Here is a 21,303-nt window from a genome sequence, read left to right on the forward strand (position 1 = left end):
GACCATCTTGTTCATTTCATCAAAGGAATCCTTCCCCAGTCCTCCACACACATGCACTCCTTCCCAAACACTCTATGGCTGAACCAGTCCATCCAACCTATAGCAATAAACTGCAATTTCACTTTGCTGTATTTGGTCAAATTCATATGCTTAGCTGTTTCTGTCAAACCAGTATTACAAGTTTCCAGTTAAACATACTCACCAATACAAGCTGCTGCTATTCTTACAAATTGGCCCAGGAATCCCTATTTACGAGGCTCCATTAACCAGACCAGGAGTTAAACTTCTGCTTAAATTAAGTAGCACAAAGAACTCAGAAATATGCTAAAAAGCACTAATTTCATTTGGCAGCTGAGGACTCCATTTTTTCCACATAACACTGAGAAGTAACATTCAAACTTGTCAGAAAGACTTTGCATCATTAAATTATTTTCCAGTGTCCAATTAAAATATAGAGATCTGATCAACATATCCAAATACAGCAAGATAATAAACTGTGCAGAGCAGTGTCTACAAAGCAAATTTGACATAAGCTTGATTGTCTGCAAAAAGGGACAGACACGAGCCTTTACTCAAGTGGAAGCTCTGTAAGGCAGTACCAAGCTAAGACATCAGCCTTGCCGAGAGACAGGCTGCAAATGTTTGAACATGGCACCATGCTGGTTACATCTCAATGGCTTCTGATTTTGCATGTGGGCAGAGCAGGTTCACGTCCTCTCCAAGCAGCAGAAGAACACGTTGCACTGACCTGGAAAAGACTGTCTAGTTCTATCTCCCTGCCCAGTTCTATCTCCCTGCCCCACTTGCTTACTTTGTTATGATTGTCTGCAGCTTGCTCTCCACTGAAAAGGCTTCTTACCCACGGAACACACAAACCACACTTGAAATTTTGCTTTGACCAAGCATTCACAATTATCAGAGCACACAGGTACAACATGTATGTCTCTCACCTTTGCTATAAGGAATAAATTCTTACCTTTGCTGAGTACCACATCCTGTTCTTCTACCTTTAGCCACACCTAACTTTCCTCTTGTGCTTCTGCATGCTCATTTGTAACAACTTTTGTCAGCTCTTGAAATAACAGACTTGGTTTAAGAGAAGCTTTGTACATATTATTGATTTATCTTCTAAACCAAACAAAGTTTTAGTAGAAGTTGAAACGGATGAGCAGGATTAAAAGGGTAATTTTAGATATACCAGAAGGTTACAAACCCCATTCACAGTAGTGAAGGAAGATTGCATTAATCTCCTACAAAGATTCAAATATTGCAACTAGAGTAATTCCATTTCTTAACAGGAACAAATTAAGACAATTTCCCTTACAGAAATTTCCATAATTACAAGTAATTATCTTCTACTCTGAAATTCTCCAGTACAGCACTTACTGCAAAGAGTACTCCTATCAAATGCTCTGTTTAGGAAATACAGGAGGGATCATTTCTTGGCAAATCTGCGTTGTTGTCATGCTGATTAACCCATAGTTCTGTTCTGCCACAATATGCATCTATCTCTGATAATAACAAGAATCACCAATCCCAATCTCATTTCCTCTGTGTGTTCTTGATAGGTGCCTCCTCCTGCTTATTCAGCAGTAAGATCATCTCTTAGCCTTTTCTTCTCAAGGCTTTCTTCTTCAAAACTACAAACAAAAAAACAACTAAACACACAAAAAAACCACCACAAGGCCACAACATTCAGAAATCTTTAGCAAGCAGGCCTCCAGCAGGCAAAGCTTGCAGAGGTCTGGAGATAACGCTTACCCTCGAAGTATGAAAAACAAAGCCCTGCGACTGGCACAGGTTCCAGTTCAGCCACAGAGCCTACACCTCCTTAGACCTGACAGCTTTCGAAGAATCTCCTTCATTCCAGGTCGCTGTTAGAGGAGAGCAGGACAGAGCTCTCACTCTTCAGAAAGATGGATTACCAGCTCAAACTGCTATGAATTCAGGCATAACATCACTCCAGAGCCAAGTACTGGATGGCCTTAAATGGAAAGACCTGCAATATTTAAGAGGTCAGGAATATGAACCATTTTTGTTTATTTAAGCAGGTAAGAAGGTGAATTTAGACTTTAAAAGGCTCTTGAGAAATACAAGATAGGAAAGCTTACTGTGAACACTTTCAAGTTGAAGTACTCTCTAATAACTGCCAGTTATAAAACTGGGGAAAAGAAGCAGCAATGGGCAAGACGGAGTGGAAAATCAAAGTAAAATAAAAGATCAGTTTGCTATCAGGAGTAACTATATATGAATGAATCCTCTTACTGAAATGTTCTTAGTAAACATACATGCCAGTAACAAAGGGATATTGCAGTTCATCACTGCGTTGTTGTCAATGATTTATTGAATCCTTCACAAAATCTGCACCTGACAGTCAGTGATTTTAGGTTTTGTCCAGCATTTAGTCATTGCAACCAAGTAGCAAATGACTCCTATACACAGTATTTTAGTATCTAAACCAGTTTCTGTCATAAGGCTTCTTAAGCATGCAAAATTTACCACACTGCTCCTGCATAACAATCAAGGTACGCTGAATAAACCTGAAGCACCCCTTTATTCAACCTGCTGGCTTTAATAATTTTTAGAGTGCTTTCTCGCCTCAAGTCCAGTATCCCATTATGTGATCACACGTATAACAGCTTCACTGATTGTTACTATTCACAGACAAAACAATCTGCACTAGCAAGCAAGAACACACCACTATCCAAGCCACTCTCTTCTTCCCGCAGCTGAGAGGCTGCAACAAATCCTAGTCATCGCTGGAGCAGCCTGAGGGGAGATCGGAGCAATGAAATCCAGCAAAAAGCACCACAGTGCAGACTGTTCATTCTCCAGGGAGCCAACTGAGAGAGCATCCCTAGGACAGTATGCAGGAGTCGAGCTACACAGCCTTCCAGCAAACCATATCCTGAAGCTGAAGGAAGCTTCAAAAAGAGGTTGTGGTAAGGTACAGAGTGGAAAGATGCAATTCCTGCAGTCTGAGCCACTTGCACATTAACACGGCTAATTTTACACTTTTCAAAGAGCATAATCAACATAACACATCGGCCATATCTGAATCCAGATCATGAATGATTTAATTACTAATCTCCTGAGAGTCTGTCAGTGCAGTTACGCTCACCCTTATGTGCTGGACATCTTATGCTTAAATTTTAGTCTGGCTTCCCAAGGAAACAGGCTTACAAAAGGCAGCAGCAGTCCCCCTGTCCACCCACCCCTGCTCCAATGGCTTTTCAGAGCACTGATTGACAGAGAAACATATTCCAGTGTCAATGGCCACCCAGGCCACCAACACAAACCTTGTTCTGAAACCAGCCACCTGCTAGACAGAGATGCAGGGAGAACCTGAAGGGAAACAGAGTCAGAGGCAAGACAACAGGAAGAGAGTCTTTATTAGTCCTAGTGTTTGTGGACAAATTTAGTAAACAGTAATCATTCTCTAAACTTAGGAAAATATACACACTTTACAGCAGCGAAACAGAAACAGTCACAACCTTTTTTTTTTATGTAAGCTGGAAGTAAGATAATGGCTCACACACTACGGGTGACAGTTGCATCACCAAACAAAGGGGCTTACTCCAGGTTTACATACAGGGCTAATAAACTGCATGCAATCCTTGCTGCGTAGTCTAACAGCAAAAATCCTTCAATGAGCAAAACACCTTAAACATTTAGTAGCGTTTTTTAAATAAGTAAAGCAAAAGAACACAAGTACAAATAGAATAAATCAAACAGCAGCACACACGTTCAACTTGTCTACTGACAGCTCTCATCCTTGGATATTTTAACAGGGAAAGGGCAGGAAAATCACTTCTCAGTCACTTTCAGAAACAACTAACAGCTACAAATGACCAAGGGCTGGAGTCAAGCTAACTAATATACTGTCTTCCTCGTTTTGTGCTCTACTTAGAAATGGAGCAGCAGTGCTTCCCCGAGCAGTTTGCATGAGTCATTTTTTGAAACTGCTATGTAAAGCACATGACTGCAACACTACAAAGGCATTCAGGCCAGGCCAGCAGAAATCCTGGCTATGCTTGCGTGAGTATGCTGGCAGCACTGACAAAATCACCTCTGCTGAGATTTTACTGGTACTACAGTTGAAAACAGAACCTATTCCAACATGAACATAGTTTCCATCACATCATAGCAGGAACAGGAATCATTTTTTGCTTGGATTAGGAAGATGCTGGATAGTTCAGATGAGTTCAGCTCTCTTCTGTGCCCTCTACACAATCAAATTTGGTGGCTCAAATCAGCTCAATTTGGACAGAGACAGCAACGCAGAGAGGAAAAAAAACCCCAGCCATCTGACATTGTGATTTAAGCATAAGTGGGTGAGCCAATACTGCAGAGTGAATCCTGACACTCGAAACAGAATCTTCCAGAGCTGAGGAGTCCAGTCAGCAGCCAAAAATAATATTTCAGTGGTTCAGTCAATACTGCTGTAACCATGGCCTGGAGGGGTTTCCATAGCCATAACCACATGAGTGACTGCACATTCAGTTGAAAATAGTAAAAACAGACATTTAAAAATCTATAGCTTGTATACGTCTTAAGAACAGTTTGAAAGGAGGCACAGAGGGGCTTGAAAAATGCAGATGCTCCCATCGAGCTTGCCCATCATCTGTTTATCCTGCTGAAGAGTGATTTGAAATAAGAACTCCTCTCACTAGAAGCAACTGCCTGCTTGAAAAAAAATAAAGGAACAGCTTCAGAACAGTTGAAAAGAGATGAGGTATCAGTGACACAAAGCCTGAAGGATTGCCCAGAGATGTGGTGGCAATACGCACTCCAATCAGGACGTTCTGAAGCACCATTTATTTCCATGTCTAGCACTCAAAGCGAGAGACGCTCTCATGCATTTCACATATGATTTCTATTTCTTTCCTGATGTAAAACACAGTATCACACATCATGCTACAAAGAAAGACAGAGCCCTGCTGGTTCAAGCAGGTTTTTCCAAAAGGAAAAAAAAAATAGAAAAAAAAGGGGTAAAAAAAGAAAATGAAAAGTACAATAGTGCACAGCTGCCAGGAGCGAGGGGTCACTGCTGAGGAGGGGCGGCACGGCACGCTCGGTTTGCTAGATTTTCCCTTAAAAGAATGTCAATAAAAAGCACTGCCAAGCGTGCTGGAAGACGAACATCCTGCACGGCGTCAGACGCGGGAGCCACCGCGCTCGGACGGGCAGCACACGGCGGAAGGCGGCCTCGGACCACGCACCGCTGGCCCGCCGCTGGCCGAGCCCCGCAGCTGCTCTGGCCCACTGCCATTTTAGGAAGCGGCGCAGGGACCAGACTGGCCGTTCACCGCAGCCCGGGCCTCAGCGGGGCCGCCGGGGCCGAGCGGGGCGGCCGGCTGCCACGCGCCTCAGCCCACTCTGCGCGGCCGGCGGCCGCCTCCCCGCGGCGTTCCGGGCGCGGCGGAGCGCGGCCATCGCGGGAGAGAAAAGTTCGCGACGCCTCCCGCGGCGGCATCCGCTGCGGGGAGAGGGAACGAGACGGGGCGGCGCGGCCCGGCCCCGGGACGCGACCTGGAACGCGGATGGAGGCGCCGGCGGCGCCGCTGCGCCCGCGGCTTTCGGGGCAGCTCGGCCCGGGGGAAGCCGGCCGCGGGCCCGGCCCCTCCTCGTCACCCACCTTCTTCCGGGGCTGCCATTTCATCATATTTGTAGAGCGGCGACGCGGAACATCAAGGTCGCGCTTGGGTGCCGGCGGCGAGCGCGGCGGGCCGGCGGCCTGCGGTCATGCTGCCCGGCCCCGCCGCGGGGCCCGCGCCGCGCCCCGCCGCGCCCGCGGGAGAGGAGCCGGCCCCGCCGCGCGGGCCATGGCAGAGCGGCTCTGCTCAGCCGGCGGCGGCCAGCTCCGCCTCACGCCCGCGGCCCGCAGGGAGCCGCGGCTCCCGGGCGCATCCTGCGCGGCCACCCCCCCGCCGGCGCCGAGTGTGCGGCGAAGACCGAGCCCCGGCCCAGCGCCGCTCCGCCGCGGCACGGAGGCAGAGAGGGGCGCGGGCGCCGGCAGAGCGCGCCGCGCCGCCCCCCCCCGCCCCGCGCCGGCCGCGAGCCCCCAGGTCCTGCCCCCGCCCCGCCCCCGCTCCCCGCCCCACGCCCCGCCCCGCTCCGGAGCCGCAGCCGCAGCCGGAGCCGGAGCCGGAGCCGCAGCCGCCCGCGCGCGAGTGCGGGGCCGCGGCCGCTGCAGGACGAGGCGCCGGCGGGGCCTCCGGGCCGGCAGGCGGCCGCGGCGCTCGGAGGCGTCGGTGCAGCCCCGCTCGCGCGGCCGCCAGCCGGGGGCGCCCGGAGCCGCCCGCCAGCCGAGGCCTCTGCGCGCCGCGCTGGCCCCGCACGGCCCCGCCGGGATGCCAGAGCCGCGGGGCGGCCGAGGCGCAGACTGGAAGAATGCGGAAAAGCCCCTGCCCTGTGCCGCTTGACCAGGCTGATCCTCCTGCTGCCCGTCAGTGCCGCCGGCTGCCCGGAGGTGGCTGCGTGGTCACAGGTGGTAGGCGGCCAACGCACACGATGCGCCTCGGGAAGGACAGAAGACAGCGGGCAGAGCCCTGGAGAGATGCGGCATTTCCTCTCTCATTTGCTTGTTCACGAAATTTAACCAGAATTTATTACTGGAATATCTGTGTGGTTTCAGCTTTATACTGCGGTTGGAGTATTTGTTCCGCTGTGCTTCCCTCGCCGATTAACAATGCTGCAGACAGACGGTAAAGCTGAGCAGCTTAAGCATCCCAGACATCTCTGAGAAACAGGTTATGCTAACGTCACAGCTGAGAACCTTGGTACTGTTCTGAGACAACTCTCTAAAAACTGAGCAGAGTCTTGGGAGAGTTAAAAATCCTTAATATCTGACCACAACACAATGTAACTAGGCTTTATATTATTGAGATGGTGCAGTCATAGTTTTCATTGCTATGGTGAATGACCAACAGAGCAACATCTCAGAGATAAACAATAAATGTAATGGCAAGTGTAGAATCAAAACACAGATAACAAATATTCACTGCTGGGTCCCTTGGAAATACAGCGGTCGATTTCGCTTCGTTGTTTTTGTTCTCAGTCCTGAAGGATAGTGGAGATCACATCACATAGAGGCAAGAGCAGTGAACTCACAGGGTGTTTCCACTCCAAGCCTCTGTGGTCAGAGTTCACATCCCTTCTGCAATGACTGCCTGTATTCTGGTATCAAGATAAAGCTCAGGCAACAGTCCCAGAACATGTCAGCCTCAGCTGCAAAGCCACCTTTATCAGTTTCCATCTTGTCCTGCACTACCCTCAAACACCTGCACTCAGTTCTGTATTGCTGTTCATCTGGATTGCCAACAGGACTTGTGGCAGCATGCTATAAACTAAACGGCAACAAAGATGCAAGCGAGAAAGCCTTTAAAAGCAGGAGAGACAGAGTAGAACAGGTACGACAGTGCAGAAAAGGAACTCTATCTAGTTTTACTCATCTGAGCTAGACCATCGTGGAGCTATGCCGTTCTATTACATGAACCGTAGAGCCAACGTGCCCTGAAATTCACTGACTAAAAATCAACTTAAAAACTAGCATCGACAGTTCCGAAGATTTCTGTAAATGGCAGAGTCGGTACTCGAAAAAGTAAATGCTTAAAACCAGACAATGCCATTTACCATGATGCTGTCAAAAAGAAGCTCAATTTAATTCCCGGACAGATTGCAAAATGTGTTGTTTTGACATGATCAACAGGAGGGTTTTTTAAATTCTTCCTGAGTAAAGATAATTAACAGGAAGCAAAGCAGGAGCTGTGCATATACACCTGTCACAAAAAAAGAGGAGTGAGATGGCTCACTCCTAATCTGAATTCTTACTCCAGTGATTGGCATTTCTGCTATATTTAAACTCCCTTTTTGTCTGCTGTTGAAAAAGGAGAAATGTTGGCACCATTTTCAAAGCCATAGAAAATATCCAGAATAAAGGCTGCCTGGTATCTGAAGGAAATGGCAAGCATTCTTCACTCTTAAGCCAGAGAGTTATCTGACTTCTTTAAAATTAGAAAAAATGCTGTATGACTTTTGGTTTTGTTTTTAAGGTCCCAGTTTCTCTTCCCAGTTGGAAGCCCTTGGGTATCTAGTGATTCAATAGCCAGAAAATGCTGAAACCATCCTCTTATGCTCGCAGCTTCCATCTCTTCCATCATGAGAATGGAATCCTTATGACCATTTCAAAGAGAGTAAGAACTTGATCTTATGACATATACTTTCCTCTGCACTCATTGAACTGGTAATCTGAAAGAAGCCAGCATTTTAACAGTTAACAATACACTAACACAGCAAGAGGGCTGTAGATCAAGCTCCTAATAACCAAGTCCCTTGGCAAATTCACAAAGCATAATAAAATCAAATCCTTTTATTTCTGAATTTATTAAAGCAGCTTTCAATTCATTACAATGATTCTGTGTCTTCCTTTGTCTGACTCAAACTAGCAAGTACAACACCTTGGAATTGCTTAAAGACCAGATACAGCACACTTGGTCTGAGCTACTGCAGCTGCTAAGCAAAGTGTGCGCTACGAAAGGGAGAAATTCTCCTAGTCTAGGAGAAGGGAACTCCCTTGAAGGGGAGTAATTGGTGTTCTGGAGTTCTGAAAATAATATCACTTATCTAGCTTACCAGAAATCAGCAAACACTGACTCATCTCTACACGTTAATTTACAGCAAGTCCTTGTACAACTTGTCATCAAAATTTACTTCCGACCTCAACAGAAAAGGTGCTTTGGGCACATGAAGTACCATTCCTTTCTTGCATAGGAAAAGCACACAATTCAATTAAAAGTGCTGAGATTGCTTAGCATTGTCATAGCACATGCACCAGAGAGAGCACACAGTAATAGGCAAGAATGCCACAGACTAGGAAAGCAATTTGAGGTCCTACAAAGTTTTTGCATATTATGCCGATCTCTTGGTCCATCTACCTTTTTATTATCAGGAGAACAGGATGAAATGCTTTAGTTTTGCTACTAGACTAAAGCATTTCATCCTGTTCTCCTGATAATAAAGATTGATTGTTCTATGCTGTATAGCAGTAGCATGGATTATTTTAATTATTAGGTTACCTGGGGTTCACATCTCAGCAGCTGACTCTCTTCAAAAGACTGAAAAATCACTCCAGAAAATACTTTGTTTAGTCAAGCAGAAAAAGCTCTTTTCACAGGAGTATAATCCAGGCTGAAAACGCAAGGAGAGTGCTTTGAAAAGTGAGGACATAGGTATCTGGAAAATACCACTTTTGACAGGAGGAACAGATGAGGAAAACTGGTTGCTTAAGACTAATTAGAGATTTGTAACACAATGTAGTTCAAAGAGATGCAGAAGTGAAATGAACTGAAGATAAGGAAGAAGGCTACAGCACTTATTACAGGCAACTGGATTTCTGAAGCTGGAGGGGCAAGGGAAGGAGGTAGTCACACAGGCCAAATTATCTGAGGGCTGTAGGTGCCTGTTACTAATTACACATTACTCAGTGGTAGCATGAAATGATCAAATAAGTTAACACAAGAATAGGGCTAATCTTGTGATACAGAGTCCCCTCTCAAGCACTGACACCTCAGCTAGGCTTCGGGAACAGGTGTCTCTTGCACAGCAGTTACTGCATTGTATGTTTTGTTCCTTGTGGTTCATCACCCTGCTTTCAGGCACTCATTTGTACACATTTTCTTCCAAAAGCAAATCTAGCTTGGAGTGATATTTGCCTAATACCAGACGGATAGACAGGACTATCTTTGCAGGTCTCTTCCAATCCAAGTGATTCTATGATTCTGTAACACAGATCATTGACAAGCAGAAACACAGGAAGCAACAAGTATTCCCACCAAAGGTTTGCCTACAAAGCAGAGGTGGGCAAGCCAGGAATGTGAATGGACCAAACCCCATTCATCTTTGGAAGGAATGCAAATACATGTCTATATTTGCTGTCTCATCAGGGGGTTTTGCCCTAAAATTATGCAGTTTCTTTTAAGTAATGGACCAAGTCTTGTGATAAAACTCCATCTGTTTCACATCCTTTGGGAAATAAATGGTTTAACACTCATTTTTCTCTATGCCACCCTTTAGTATTCCAAATAAGAGCCCTACTCTGCCTTGTAGAAGAAAAGAAAGAAGAAAAAGACAAGAAAAGCAAGAACAGCCTGCCTTGTTTCATCATCTTTCCTTCATAGAATGGCAAAAGAGTCTCTGTTGGTACCTCAACTGTGATTGTATTTATGTACACACATTTATATATATAATACAAAAAAAGGTGCAAGGAAACATACGCTATCAGAGTGAGAAACAGAGAAGTCCTTGATGCTGAGTAGGCACAGTTCAGCAATAACTAAAACATGTGTGTGTTACCAATACTAGTTTTGGTCACAAATCTAAACCAAAGCAAGGTATGGTCTGCTACGAAGAAAATTGACTCCATCCTGCCAAACCCAGTACACTCCATGTTCAACACTTGAACAAGGAAGTTGTAGATAGAACACATAAATACTTTCCAGGTCTCCACACAAGGAACTAGGAAAAATGCTGCCCACACATGAGTAAGTCTAATGTTAAAAGACTAACCATTCAAACTCATCTGCAGTAAGAACAGTCACAAAACACAGGGAAGAAGTAACTAAACTCACAGGGAGATGGCACTCTGATTCCTCATGGGCACACTTAATATTCTGAAATATTCAGAAATCAATATAGAGCAGCAAATTCTTTTTTATTTGCAAGGGAAAAACTAACTATATACAGAACCCTGCAAGACAAAGATGGGTAGCTTCCAGATCAAGAAGCCTAAGGATGAAAGCTTCAGTCACAAATATAAATTTTCTGGCTAGTGACTGTATTTATCAAGAGAAGCATTATTTCAATGTAATGTTGTGTCTGTGAAATATTTATGTGATAAGTCCTATGGCAAAACATGTATTTCTGTAGTTCACTGGACTGGAAACATATACTAAATTTTAACCGTATCTTAGCAAGGAAGGTGTTTGCTTTCAAACATCTGATTGTGGCTGGCTTAAGAAGCTTAAACTCTTTCATTCCATGATTCTGAGCAGAAACCATCTTGTTTGGGTCCTGCTTCTAATTATGACTTCCCTCTCTCCTTTTCCATAGGAAGCACAATTACTGCTGCTATGGAGACATAGGTAACTCAGTCAAGATGTGGGTCAATATAATACTTGGGAAGCAAAGATCTACAAAAATGCTCTGTCCTCTTCAGAAGAAGGCTCTTCCCTTGCTGACTTCCATCACTATCTGCTGTCTCAAAGAAGACATTCAAAGAGCCAAATAAATCTCCTGTAACTATAAATCAGTCTCCTCTCATCTGCTGTCTAACACAACAACTGGTTTTCCATGACCCTCTGAACTTTTTTGCCTCATGTCATTATTTATTGGGATGCTTTGAGACTTGCAATAAGTTCAAGTTCTTCTTGCCCACATTTCCTGAGTGCACATTTTCTAATGCTATGGATACATGGGTGATCTGGTCAAATTGCAGTTGAAAACAGCTACCGAGCTTCATAAGCTTTTGTCTTTCTGCCCATAAAACTGAAATTCTTGTACACCTTTTGCTGACTTTTGTTTTCATTTTTCTCCCCAACACCCAAAAGTTACATACATCCTCTTCTAGGTAGTTACACTAAAATGACTGGCAAGCAGCTTTCAGGACAGCAAAGTACACCTGAGAGAAGGAGACTGGTAGCATGAACCACTTGTCAAGGAAAATAGTTGTTTCTTTAGTGACATTGCTAATTTGATCAAAAACTTGACAAATACAGCTTGACCTCACACACAGGTGAGACTTCTGGTCAAATCTGCACTGCCATTCCAAAGCGGACACAGGCAGCAGGGGCTTTCCCTCGGTACAAAAGGCAGAAGTATCCCATTCCTATGTAGTTCAGTTCCATGCCATCCTTCCTACTACATCAGTTTAACCAACTCAATAAAAATCTCAAAGGAAGCAAGTTCAGCTCACAGGCTAGTTGTCTTGCTTCTGCAGAAATACAGGGGCTGCAGGGGAGGGGGACAGGAGGAGGAGGAGTAAAGAGTAGAAGAGAAAGAGCACACACAAGAGAGGAATAAACATGTCAGAGAGGGAGATAAAAGAGGACATGCATGGGTGCATGTGTGTTTGCATGCGTGTCCATGTGTGCTCGTGTGCATGTCTGTCCTTGCACTGAAGCTTCATGCACTCGCCCACCCAATTAAACAGCAACATGACGGACTCCAAAGAAGAGGCAGCAATACTGTGCAGCCACAAACAAGGGTTTGTGCAGGGAATCTACAGGGAGCACCGTCAGTCAGAGAGGGGGAGACCACCTCATGAATGGGGAATTTAAAAATAAATACTTTGGAGTGTAAATAGCACAATTCAAAGGCAACCACAATTTCATTCCATGTTCCAATATTCATAATATTCCCTCACATCCCTGAGAAACGTTCCCAAATGCTGTAGGTCTTTGAGAAAACTCTCTCATTTCACATGCCAGTGATTTCAAAGGGGATGTTGTTGTTCATATGTTTGGAAGACAGTCTCTCTCTTCCTCTCCTCCCTCCCTGCTCCCATTCGTTGCCAAGCAACTCCAGCATTCTGCAGGACCTGCCTTTTAACATCAGCAGCTTAAACCATTACCGTTTACTGAAAAATACAAATTTAAAAATCAGAAGAGACATGGCTAAACCAGAAAAGCATGCCTGCCTTCAGCACTTTGTGGGAACCTTAGAGGGCGCAGGCTGTCTGCAGGCAATAAATCACAGGATTTCAGGACAGCTGAGGTGGGAAGGCACCTCTGGAGGTCAACTCCAACCACCTGCTCAAGCAGACCCACTCTGAGTCATCTGCCAGGACTGTGGCTTTTGACTGTCTATAGGGAGGAAGACTCCATCACCTCTCTGGGCAAGTCATGGCAGTGCTCAGTCACACGTTATAGTGAAAACATGTTTTCTGATGTCCAGAGGGAACCTGCCATGATTCAGTTTGTGCCCATTGCCTCTGGTCCTGTCTCTGGGGCCCAGTGGAAAGAGTCTGGCTCTGTCCTCTTTGCAGCCTCCCTTCAGGTATTGATATCACCAAAATTAACAAGTGTTAAGAGTACTTTAAAAAAAATTGCATATTGAATTCATCCTACTTTTCAGGACACAGAACATACATTCTAAATTTAAATAAATTCAAGGTTTAATTTAAAATATTTTTTGTTTTCTCTGAAAGGGCTGCACAATAAAGCTATTGTATTGTGGAAAATCTGGTTCATCAAATCAAAATTTCTCTTTCACACAATGGAAATGTAGGTACGTTACATCAGATACCCTACTCATGAGGTCTGAGATACTCAACAAAATATCCTGTAACAGTCAGAAACAGCACTTATAACTCTCTAAGGAGTCTTCTCTTACTGATTTACAGTAATAGACGGTTCTACTGCTGAACTTTCTTGTAAAATGCGGATCAGGAATTCCACTTGTGTCTCTTCACATTCAGTTGGGACTGTACGAATAAGAGATGTGACACAATTCATCTATATGCATTATCATCTTTTCTCCAAACCACAGTATGCTGAAGCTATACAGAAGCCCTTCTCACTGTTACAGCACTAAGAGAATGGAAGGAAGGAATAAACTAAACTTCTTTACGTACAATGACAAAGCGTCTACAGATACATGGCCAACCAATGTGCTCTCAAAAAAATCAGCTATATCTACTACAGAAAGATGTTCAAAGAGCAGCTGTTTCTTTAGGCTACAGTTAACATGAAGAGTAACTTATCATCGCCATGTCGGAGATAACCATTTCAAAAGTGGGAAACAATCTGAAGGTGCTGTAAGACTGCACAGCATCACTGAAATAACTGGAGCAGGAACAATTTGGACTCCCTGGGGAGTTAAATCTAAATTTTTTAGAATAGAATAGTCCAAGCTGGAAGGGACATACAACAATTATCTAGTCCAGATTGCTGTTGTAGATGTATATCCACATGGAGGTTTAACTGAAGTTGTCCTCACTACTGACACTACTGTTAGCCAAGCTCTTCTCATGGTCTGTCCACAGTTAGCAGATGTGCCTAATCCTATGGGGCACAGCACACTCTCAATGCTCACAGAGCCTACTCTTTCAAAAGGGGGGAATCTCTATCAGATGAGTAGTAGATGATGATGAAGAGTTTGTGATGTTGGAGATATCATCAAAACAAGAACTTAAGAACCTGCCAGTGGCCAAGACAAGTCACAGTCAGTTTTGCATATTCTATGATGAAGAGCCCAGCATAATACTACACCAGAAAACACTTACTCGGAACCTGACTTCTAACTATATTTTTCAGCATAAACCTGTGAGTATTTAAGAATAACTAGGACAGCTGTTGTCTTCAGCCTAAAAATACAGAAGAACACAGCTGCTTCATTTAACTTTGTGTGCTCAAGCATCCAACACTGAAAGAACATAAGGCTTAGAGAGGTACTAAAATATTTCTACACGGAGAAACACAAGGAGCCAAACACGTAACAATTTCCATCCAAGCCTGACAGGAAAGGTGAGGGGTGAGCTATTTAGAACTGAAAATTTAATGAAGGAATTATATATGGAAAAAAGATCATAGCAAGTATGTTTAATCTGCTATGCAATAGCTCTGACAGCAGGTATTGAATCTGTCTCAGAAATACTAAAAAGAACAAGCATGAGAAGGAATTGCCTGGCTAGTATAAGCAAAAATAAGAAAAGGCAAGAAAGAACTAAGAACTTTGCAAACTAATAAGGTCTGGAAGAGAAAGAAAAGGCCCGATAGACCTTGAATTCTACTGCTACGTATGATGCCTTCTTTATGTGCTCCATATCCAAGCCATGACAGACAAAAGAGAGAGAAATTACTTTGATATATTCTCTCTTCCTGCTCACTGACTTTTCTCTACATGACAACATAGCAGGCTTTCAGTAATGGAGTGACTGTCAGTTTTCCACATTGCTACCCAAATGCTATTCTGTAAGTATCATAATTTAGGTAAAGTGCTGCCAATAAGTTCACATTTATACTTCAGAGAAGCTTACTGTATCCTTCTTGTTAAAAAACCCTTCTAGTTAACCTGTGTAAAGGCTTAGGCCTAACTTTGAAGTCCTAAAACTAAACCAATTTTGCAATGGTTTGGTACAAATCTTGCAGTCTCAATTAAAAAAGAAAAAAAAAAAAGAATTCTTGTTGCTGGGCTGAACTGAGCTGCTACAAGAACCACATACCAGGTTAGATAAGTGTTTCCTGAATCTGATAGCCTGGCCTGTAAATTGGGCATTTAGTTTGCTTAGTCTTGATCCTCTGACGTAACAGACAAAATTAGTCCAATCAGTCTGGAAACATACCTCATGTAGATCTTCCTTCTACAGAATGAAGAGTATAGCAAATCATGAATCTTTTATGGGAGGAAACAAAGTCCTTTCTGACACCACTTGTTAAAAGTTTATGTCTTTGAGTCTGAAGTCTGAGAGCACATCTATCCAAGCACAGTGATATTTACAGGACTGTGCTCTTCCTTATTAAAATGGCACAGAATATAACGTCTCCTTAATTATCAAGCTCAAGAAGCACCAATGCATACTGCTGACACAGTCTCTCTGTCTGCCATTAGTTATCATTTGCAGGGCAGAAATGTTCAGACATCACAAACGGAAGGAAGCAGATCACTTTTGCAGTGCACAGTCTCAAAACTCAGCAGAACAACTTCTACTCAATGAGTATAAAACATGAATCTCGCAGCAAGCCACAGATTTCACATTCCTCTGAGGACACAATGATCAGAGCACATCCTAAGCAGACCTTTCCAAAATGGCACAGTTCCAAAGATTCCAGAGTAGTAATTTATCTGTGTTCTAGGAGACTTGTTTGTAGCTTTGTATATAGACCAGCAAGATTACAATACCATTAGTCAGCAATAATCCTTTTAGCAAGAAGAATCATCAGTAAGCACTAAAAATAGCACAAATATACAGAATAGAAAAAAAATCTCAATCTTGAAACACTGTCCCATTTGGATAAGGCACTCCTGACTGTCTGTAGGCATTCTGCTGCTGCTTTCCAGCAGTTCCCCTCCTCCCTTTAATCTCTCAGAGCCTTTGCAGAAGGAAGGAGAAGCAAAGCTATATTTAACTCTCTGTATACCAATGACCAGGTAACATATGCATACAAATATTCTTGGTTGTCCTCAAAATTCAGACTGAAATTGTATTTTAATCCTGAAGTACAGAAAAACATAAACCTACCTCTGGTTTTATTGCACACGACCCTGGAAGCATGTTTATCTGTAGACAGAGCTGTGCATCAGCAAAGAGAACAGTGGCTGGCATCAGAAGCCTGTGCTGTACTGATGGCGTGACCATCCATAATAGGAAATAAAAGTGGAAAATGGCATGGATTAATTCCTTTGTTTCTCATCTGCTGCAAATAATTCATACTAAGAAGCTCTACACATGGTTTCTGGATAAAACAGGAGCTTTTCAGGGCTAATTTCTGAATATGAGAAAAATGCTGAATAAGGCCTTCTATACAGATTGCTCCCGAGTGCAGTAACCTGGGCTTTAGGAGTGAGAAAATGCACGGAGCATATTTGGACTCAGCAGATACTATGGCTGAGACCAGGCTCAGTACAGGACCTTGTTGTATCATTTCTCAGTATCTTTATAAAAATGTTTTTTGCATTTCCCAAAATGTGTTCCAGCACACACATCTGGCAGCACAATGCAGTGTGAAACAGCATTTACTACCCTTCCATGCATATGTTATGCATCCAATGACATCATGCTCTCTTCAGCTTGCCAAAGCTCAGTCTCTACTGTACAGACCACCAAAACAGAGCCTCAGAATCCCCACGGGGAAAAAGGGATAACTTTCAAACCAAATGGTTTTCCCCTGGCAAAAAATGTGTTTAGTGCTTCATCTGTTGTGCTACGTTCTCTCCTACTCACATCCTTTTTGCTTCCCATTTACTTGAAAACAGTTTTCAAACCATTCCTAAACCACTGATATTTTATCCTGCTTGTAAATATTTTTTCTTTGCACAGTGCCATAACTTCTCTGAACAGAAAACGCCTTTTTCCCTTTTACTCACAGTGGGGATTTAACTCTTTTACCAACCTGGAAAAGTCTGTATTTCAAAATAAAAACCCAACCCTGTATTTGTTGTTCTTTGCTATGGGTAATAGCAGGTGATACAACACAGATTCATTGTTCTTTGGAGATGAAATCAATGGTTCATCTTGTGTGATACTCATTACTTATTGTCTCAGCAACAAGGAAGCTCTCTAGTGTGCTTAAGAAGATAGATTTTACCAAGTAGGGCAAATCAGACTATCCCAGTTACCTTTTTTTCTGAGATGAACTGTCCATGTCTACTTAGCATCTCCCTACATGAAAGCCATTCTACACCCTCAATATACTTTCCACTGTGTTGCTTCTAGCTCTAATATCTGTTTCGAAATGGACAGTATTCAAGTGTTCAAGAACACAGAAATATCATAGCTTTGTCCTCTCTTTTTCCAGTTATTCCTGAGATTCTGTCCAGAAGTGGGGAGGTTAAGAGGGCAGGGAAATGGGGTAAAAGCTGGTCAGGTATCAGTTGGATTTTCAGTTGAACCATTCATACAGATTTCAAGCGTATTTCCCACCTGAGAGACACGTGCTGAAAGCCAACTTAAAAGCACGTCATAAGGTTTGTACAGTCAGGGCTATTGTTTTGGTTTGTTTGGTTTTTTCCCATGAGCACTACTTTACACTTACCAGCATTCAATACTCTAAAAAATGTATTCACATCTTAAATATAGTCCTGTTCATTGTTCAAGAGTTTGTTCCTTTAACCCTTGAAATTGATGGATAAGAGCCAGTCACAAGCCTTTTTGATTGAAGTTGTTATAGATTGAAAACACTGCCTTATGAAATCTAGTTTTTCATGGGAATTGCTGTTACAATGCAAAAATTAATAAACGAGTTTTTTCACATCCAAAAAGAAGAAAGGAGACAAAAAGGTACTGAGATCTGATAACCCAATGTTTAAAGAATTCACCATGAAAACTGAGTAAAGAAACGAGGAGAAGAAGATCTTAACCAGAAAGCTGTAAGACACAGCCTAACAATAAATACATATTTATAATCAGTGGTGTGTACCCTAACTGCTGTCGGTTTTAGAGTCAGCCTTTCTGAAGTTTCCTTCTTATATTTATCTTTTAAAAATTATTTTCACTTTAGCAAAGGGTCAGATGGAGTCACCACTATGGATATGCACAAGTTCCAAGGCGGATGATCCAATTCGGCATCACAGAAAATTACCCACTTTTCTTCTTATCACCTGTAGCTCACAGGGATAACAGCACCAGCCAAAAGGTTTGAGAAACTTGAGCAATCTTCAAATTTGCTGCATTATCTCAAAAATTGACAGTTCCTCCCTCTTATTCCGTATATATTTTTTTTAACAATACTTCAGGGAGCTCTGAATATTTTGGGTTGGACTAGATGATCTCTAAAGGTCCCTTCCAACCCCTACCATTCTGGGATTCTGTGATTCTTGTCCTTCCTCACTAGCATCAGGAATTCAAGGAAAAAAAATAGTACATGTTAGAGGAACAGAATTTGTCTTCTTTGGTTTCAGTGCTGTATCTGTTTTCATGGCAATTTACTTCTGACAGAGTCTTTATAGAAGGTTTAAAAAAAAGTTAACCTGTGATCTTCAGAGATGGAGCACTAAAGTCTTTAAACAGAATGCCATGCAGCAACCCTAGATTGAGACATAGCCAACATGATTAATTTCCCTGTTGGAATGGCTATAGCAAAAGAGAAGGGGCTAACAAGGCTGTCATTTAATAACTGCATCCACCCACATTTCTCCACAAGCCTGAAGAGGTATTCTCCTTCACCATATGCTTGACTGTCATTGTGACAGCTGTGGATAGCATAGGTAGTAGCTCAAGAGAAGATAATCCTAATTCATCATCTTCTCTATTAGCAATTACCCTTGTTCATTTCAAATCAAGGTCACTTTTATTTAACTTGTCTTTCAGAATAATGCCAATGTGCCAAGCACCACTGATTATTCAGCTTCAACTCCTATTCAGTTATACAAAAACTGGAATCTTCACAGGACTCTTACTTCTCATCTAAGTTTATAATAATGTCCAATTAAGCTAATTAAAAAGTTATCTCAATTAAAGCTTTGAAATGCATCAGCCAGCTTTCCCCATTCACCCACACTTAAAACCAAGATCTGGAGCTGAAATGGTACTTCCTTGGTTTTTACTTTTTAAAACATCTTGAAGAGATATTTGACCGTAAAAGATATCCAAAGCATATTCGGAAAACAGACTGCAGGTTAACCTACAGCTGCCCAAAGTTTATTGGCAGTATCTTGAAAGTTTTCTGCAGTTCTAAGATGCCCCTAATGAGGGTTTAGCCATGAAACCTTAGGCACCAGGATGCACCGCCCATATGCTGCTCCTCAATCACTACAGCCAGCAAATCCTGTACTGAGCACATCAGTCTCAGACCACTTCCTAGTTAAACACTGAAATGAAAAATTTTCATTTATAGAATCTCCTTCATAACTTTTGGAACTAGCCTGTTCCAAAAACTGTACAACTCATACACATGAAAGCATCTACCTGACACATTTCTTTTTCGGTAGTCCATGTTTGGACCCGGTGATCTTTAAAGGTCCCTTCCAACCCAAACCATTCCACAATTCTGTGACTCTACTTTACAATAAGCACAAAATATAGACTTGAAGTTCGCAAAGGATTGAGTTTTGTATCAGTGTGAATGACAGAAATTTCATAACATGATTTTCAGTCTTTACCATGCCTGCAACATGTGGTAGAGGCCTCCTTTCTGGCTATTAAACTTGCTATATGTGCAGTATAGGCAGTGTTGGAATGTGAATAATTCTCACATGGTTATACTATTTCTGATATAGGCCTGTCTATACCACTTATTATTAATGAAAAGTACTACTAGACCCTACTTACATCTCAATATCTGCCAAAAAGCTGCAAGCCACATCAGCTCCATTTCAACTCTTCCATTTGTAACACATCTAATGAGCAGATTGTTAATTTTTGTGAGAAGGGGAATGAAAAACAAAACAACTTTTTTGGTGCAAGTGATTGGAGATGCTTTAGTTTTAAAAAGCCAGTTGTTTTAGACATCTGCTCAAATTCTTGACTGCAAATTTAGCTTTCTCTACTAGAGAATAGTCATATCCTGTGTTTGTTTTCAAGTAAAACAAAAACCTGTTAGATATTGTTCAATTGTTTTTAGATATTTAGCAGTTGGGAAATATTCCAAGATTAACAAAATTTTCTTGTGCCTGGTTCCTGTGTATTACCAGCAATAAAGTCCTTATACCTCTTGATCACAAAGCGTGTGTTTTTCCACCTTTATTATTGCCACTTCATTAAAAGACAACAGATGAAGTTCCCATACAACTATGAGAACCTCGTCCACCCAGTCTTAGACTAAACCTGAAGGCTACACAATATTTAAAGTGTGAATATCTGAACAATGTTGCTGTTCACTTCTGTAGTTTCTTCTTCTGAAGAAACTAGACCTGACAAGTTTACTGGTTCCCAATTATGATTTTTTTCTCCATCCAGCCAAAGAGGTCATGGTTTCATTCCGACATTGAAGGACTGGGGTGTTTGCCAAAACAAAGGAAACATTTAGGTAGCAAACTTTCTGTACCTTGCACTACTAGGATTTTGGGGGTTTGTAGCAATATACAGACATTCTCAGAGGCACGTAAAGCAAAACTTAAATGTCACCTTCTTTATCTTTATTGTGATAAAATGAAAAAAAAAAAAAGCAAAATGAGCATAAAGGGCCCTTCAGAGGTTTCAGCATTTGAAACACCATTTGGCTCATCACACTTACTGAAAAAAAGTCTTCATTTCTCAGCTTAATGGAACGAAGATTTGTAGATCTTGCTTCTATCTGTTCTACAGTGTGAATTTACAGAAAAACGTGAATTCACAGAAACTAGAGAACATTTTTAATTAGTGAAATACAGAGCATTATTTTAATACAGATTTCTAAATTCCCTATTTTATTAAACACCAAAACCAACACAACATGCAACATATTTACAAATGCTTAAAAATATTTATAGGTCCAAAATCAATTTATCTGACACTTAACAGTAATGAGCACTTTATCAAACAATAAAAATTACTTTTCCATTATTTTTTTGGTCTAGTTTAAGCACAATTTTTTATGGGCACGTGGGAGGGGAAAAAACAGCATTAGTATGTAGGAGGAGAAACTGTGAGAGAGCGTGAGACAATGGATG

The 21,303-nt window shown here is 42.4% G+C and overlaps 1 protein-coding gene across 2 annotated transcripts in view; it reads right to left on the bottom strand.

Moving 5' to 3' along the window:
- Positions 1 to 21,303, bottom strand: part of TTC28 (tetratricopeptide repeat domain 28) — a 124,193-nt gene that overhangs the window by 83,372 nt on the left and 19,518 nt on the right. The window contains exon 1 of one of the 2 annotated variants that reach the window (XM_062009599.1): positions 5,639 to 5,749. The exons of the other annotated variant lie outside the window; for it this stretch is intronic. Coding sequence (XP_061865583.1) covers positions 5,639 to 5,665 — 27 coding nt within the window. The 5' untranslated portion in view covers positions 5,666 to 5,749. Of the gene's footprint in view, positions 1 to 5,638; positions 5,750 to 21,303 lie in introns of those variants that run through there. 2 annotated transcript variants of the gene reach the window in all.

Source organism: Colius striatus, chromosome 17 (assembly GCF_028858725.1).
Source record: "Colius striatus isolate bColStr4 chromosome 17, bColStr4.1.hap1, whole genome shotgun sequence".
Classification (NCBI taxonomy): domain Eukaryota; kingdom Metazoa; phylum Chordata; class Aves; order Coliiformes; family Coliidae; genus Colius; species Colius striatus.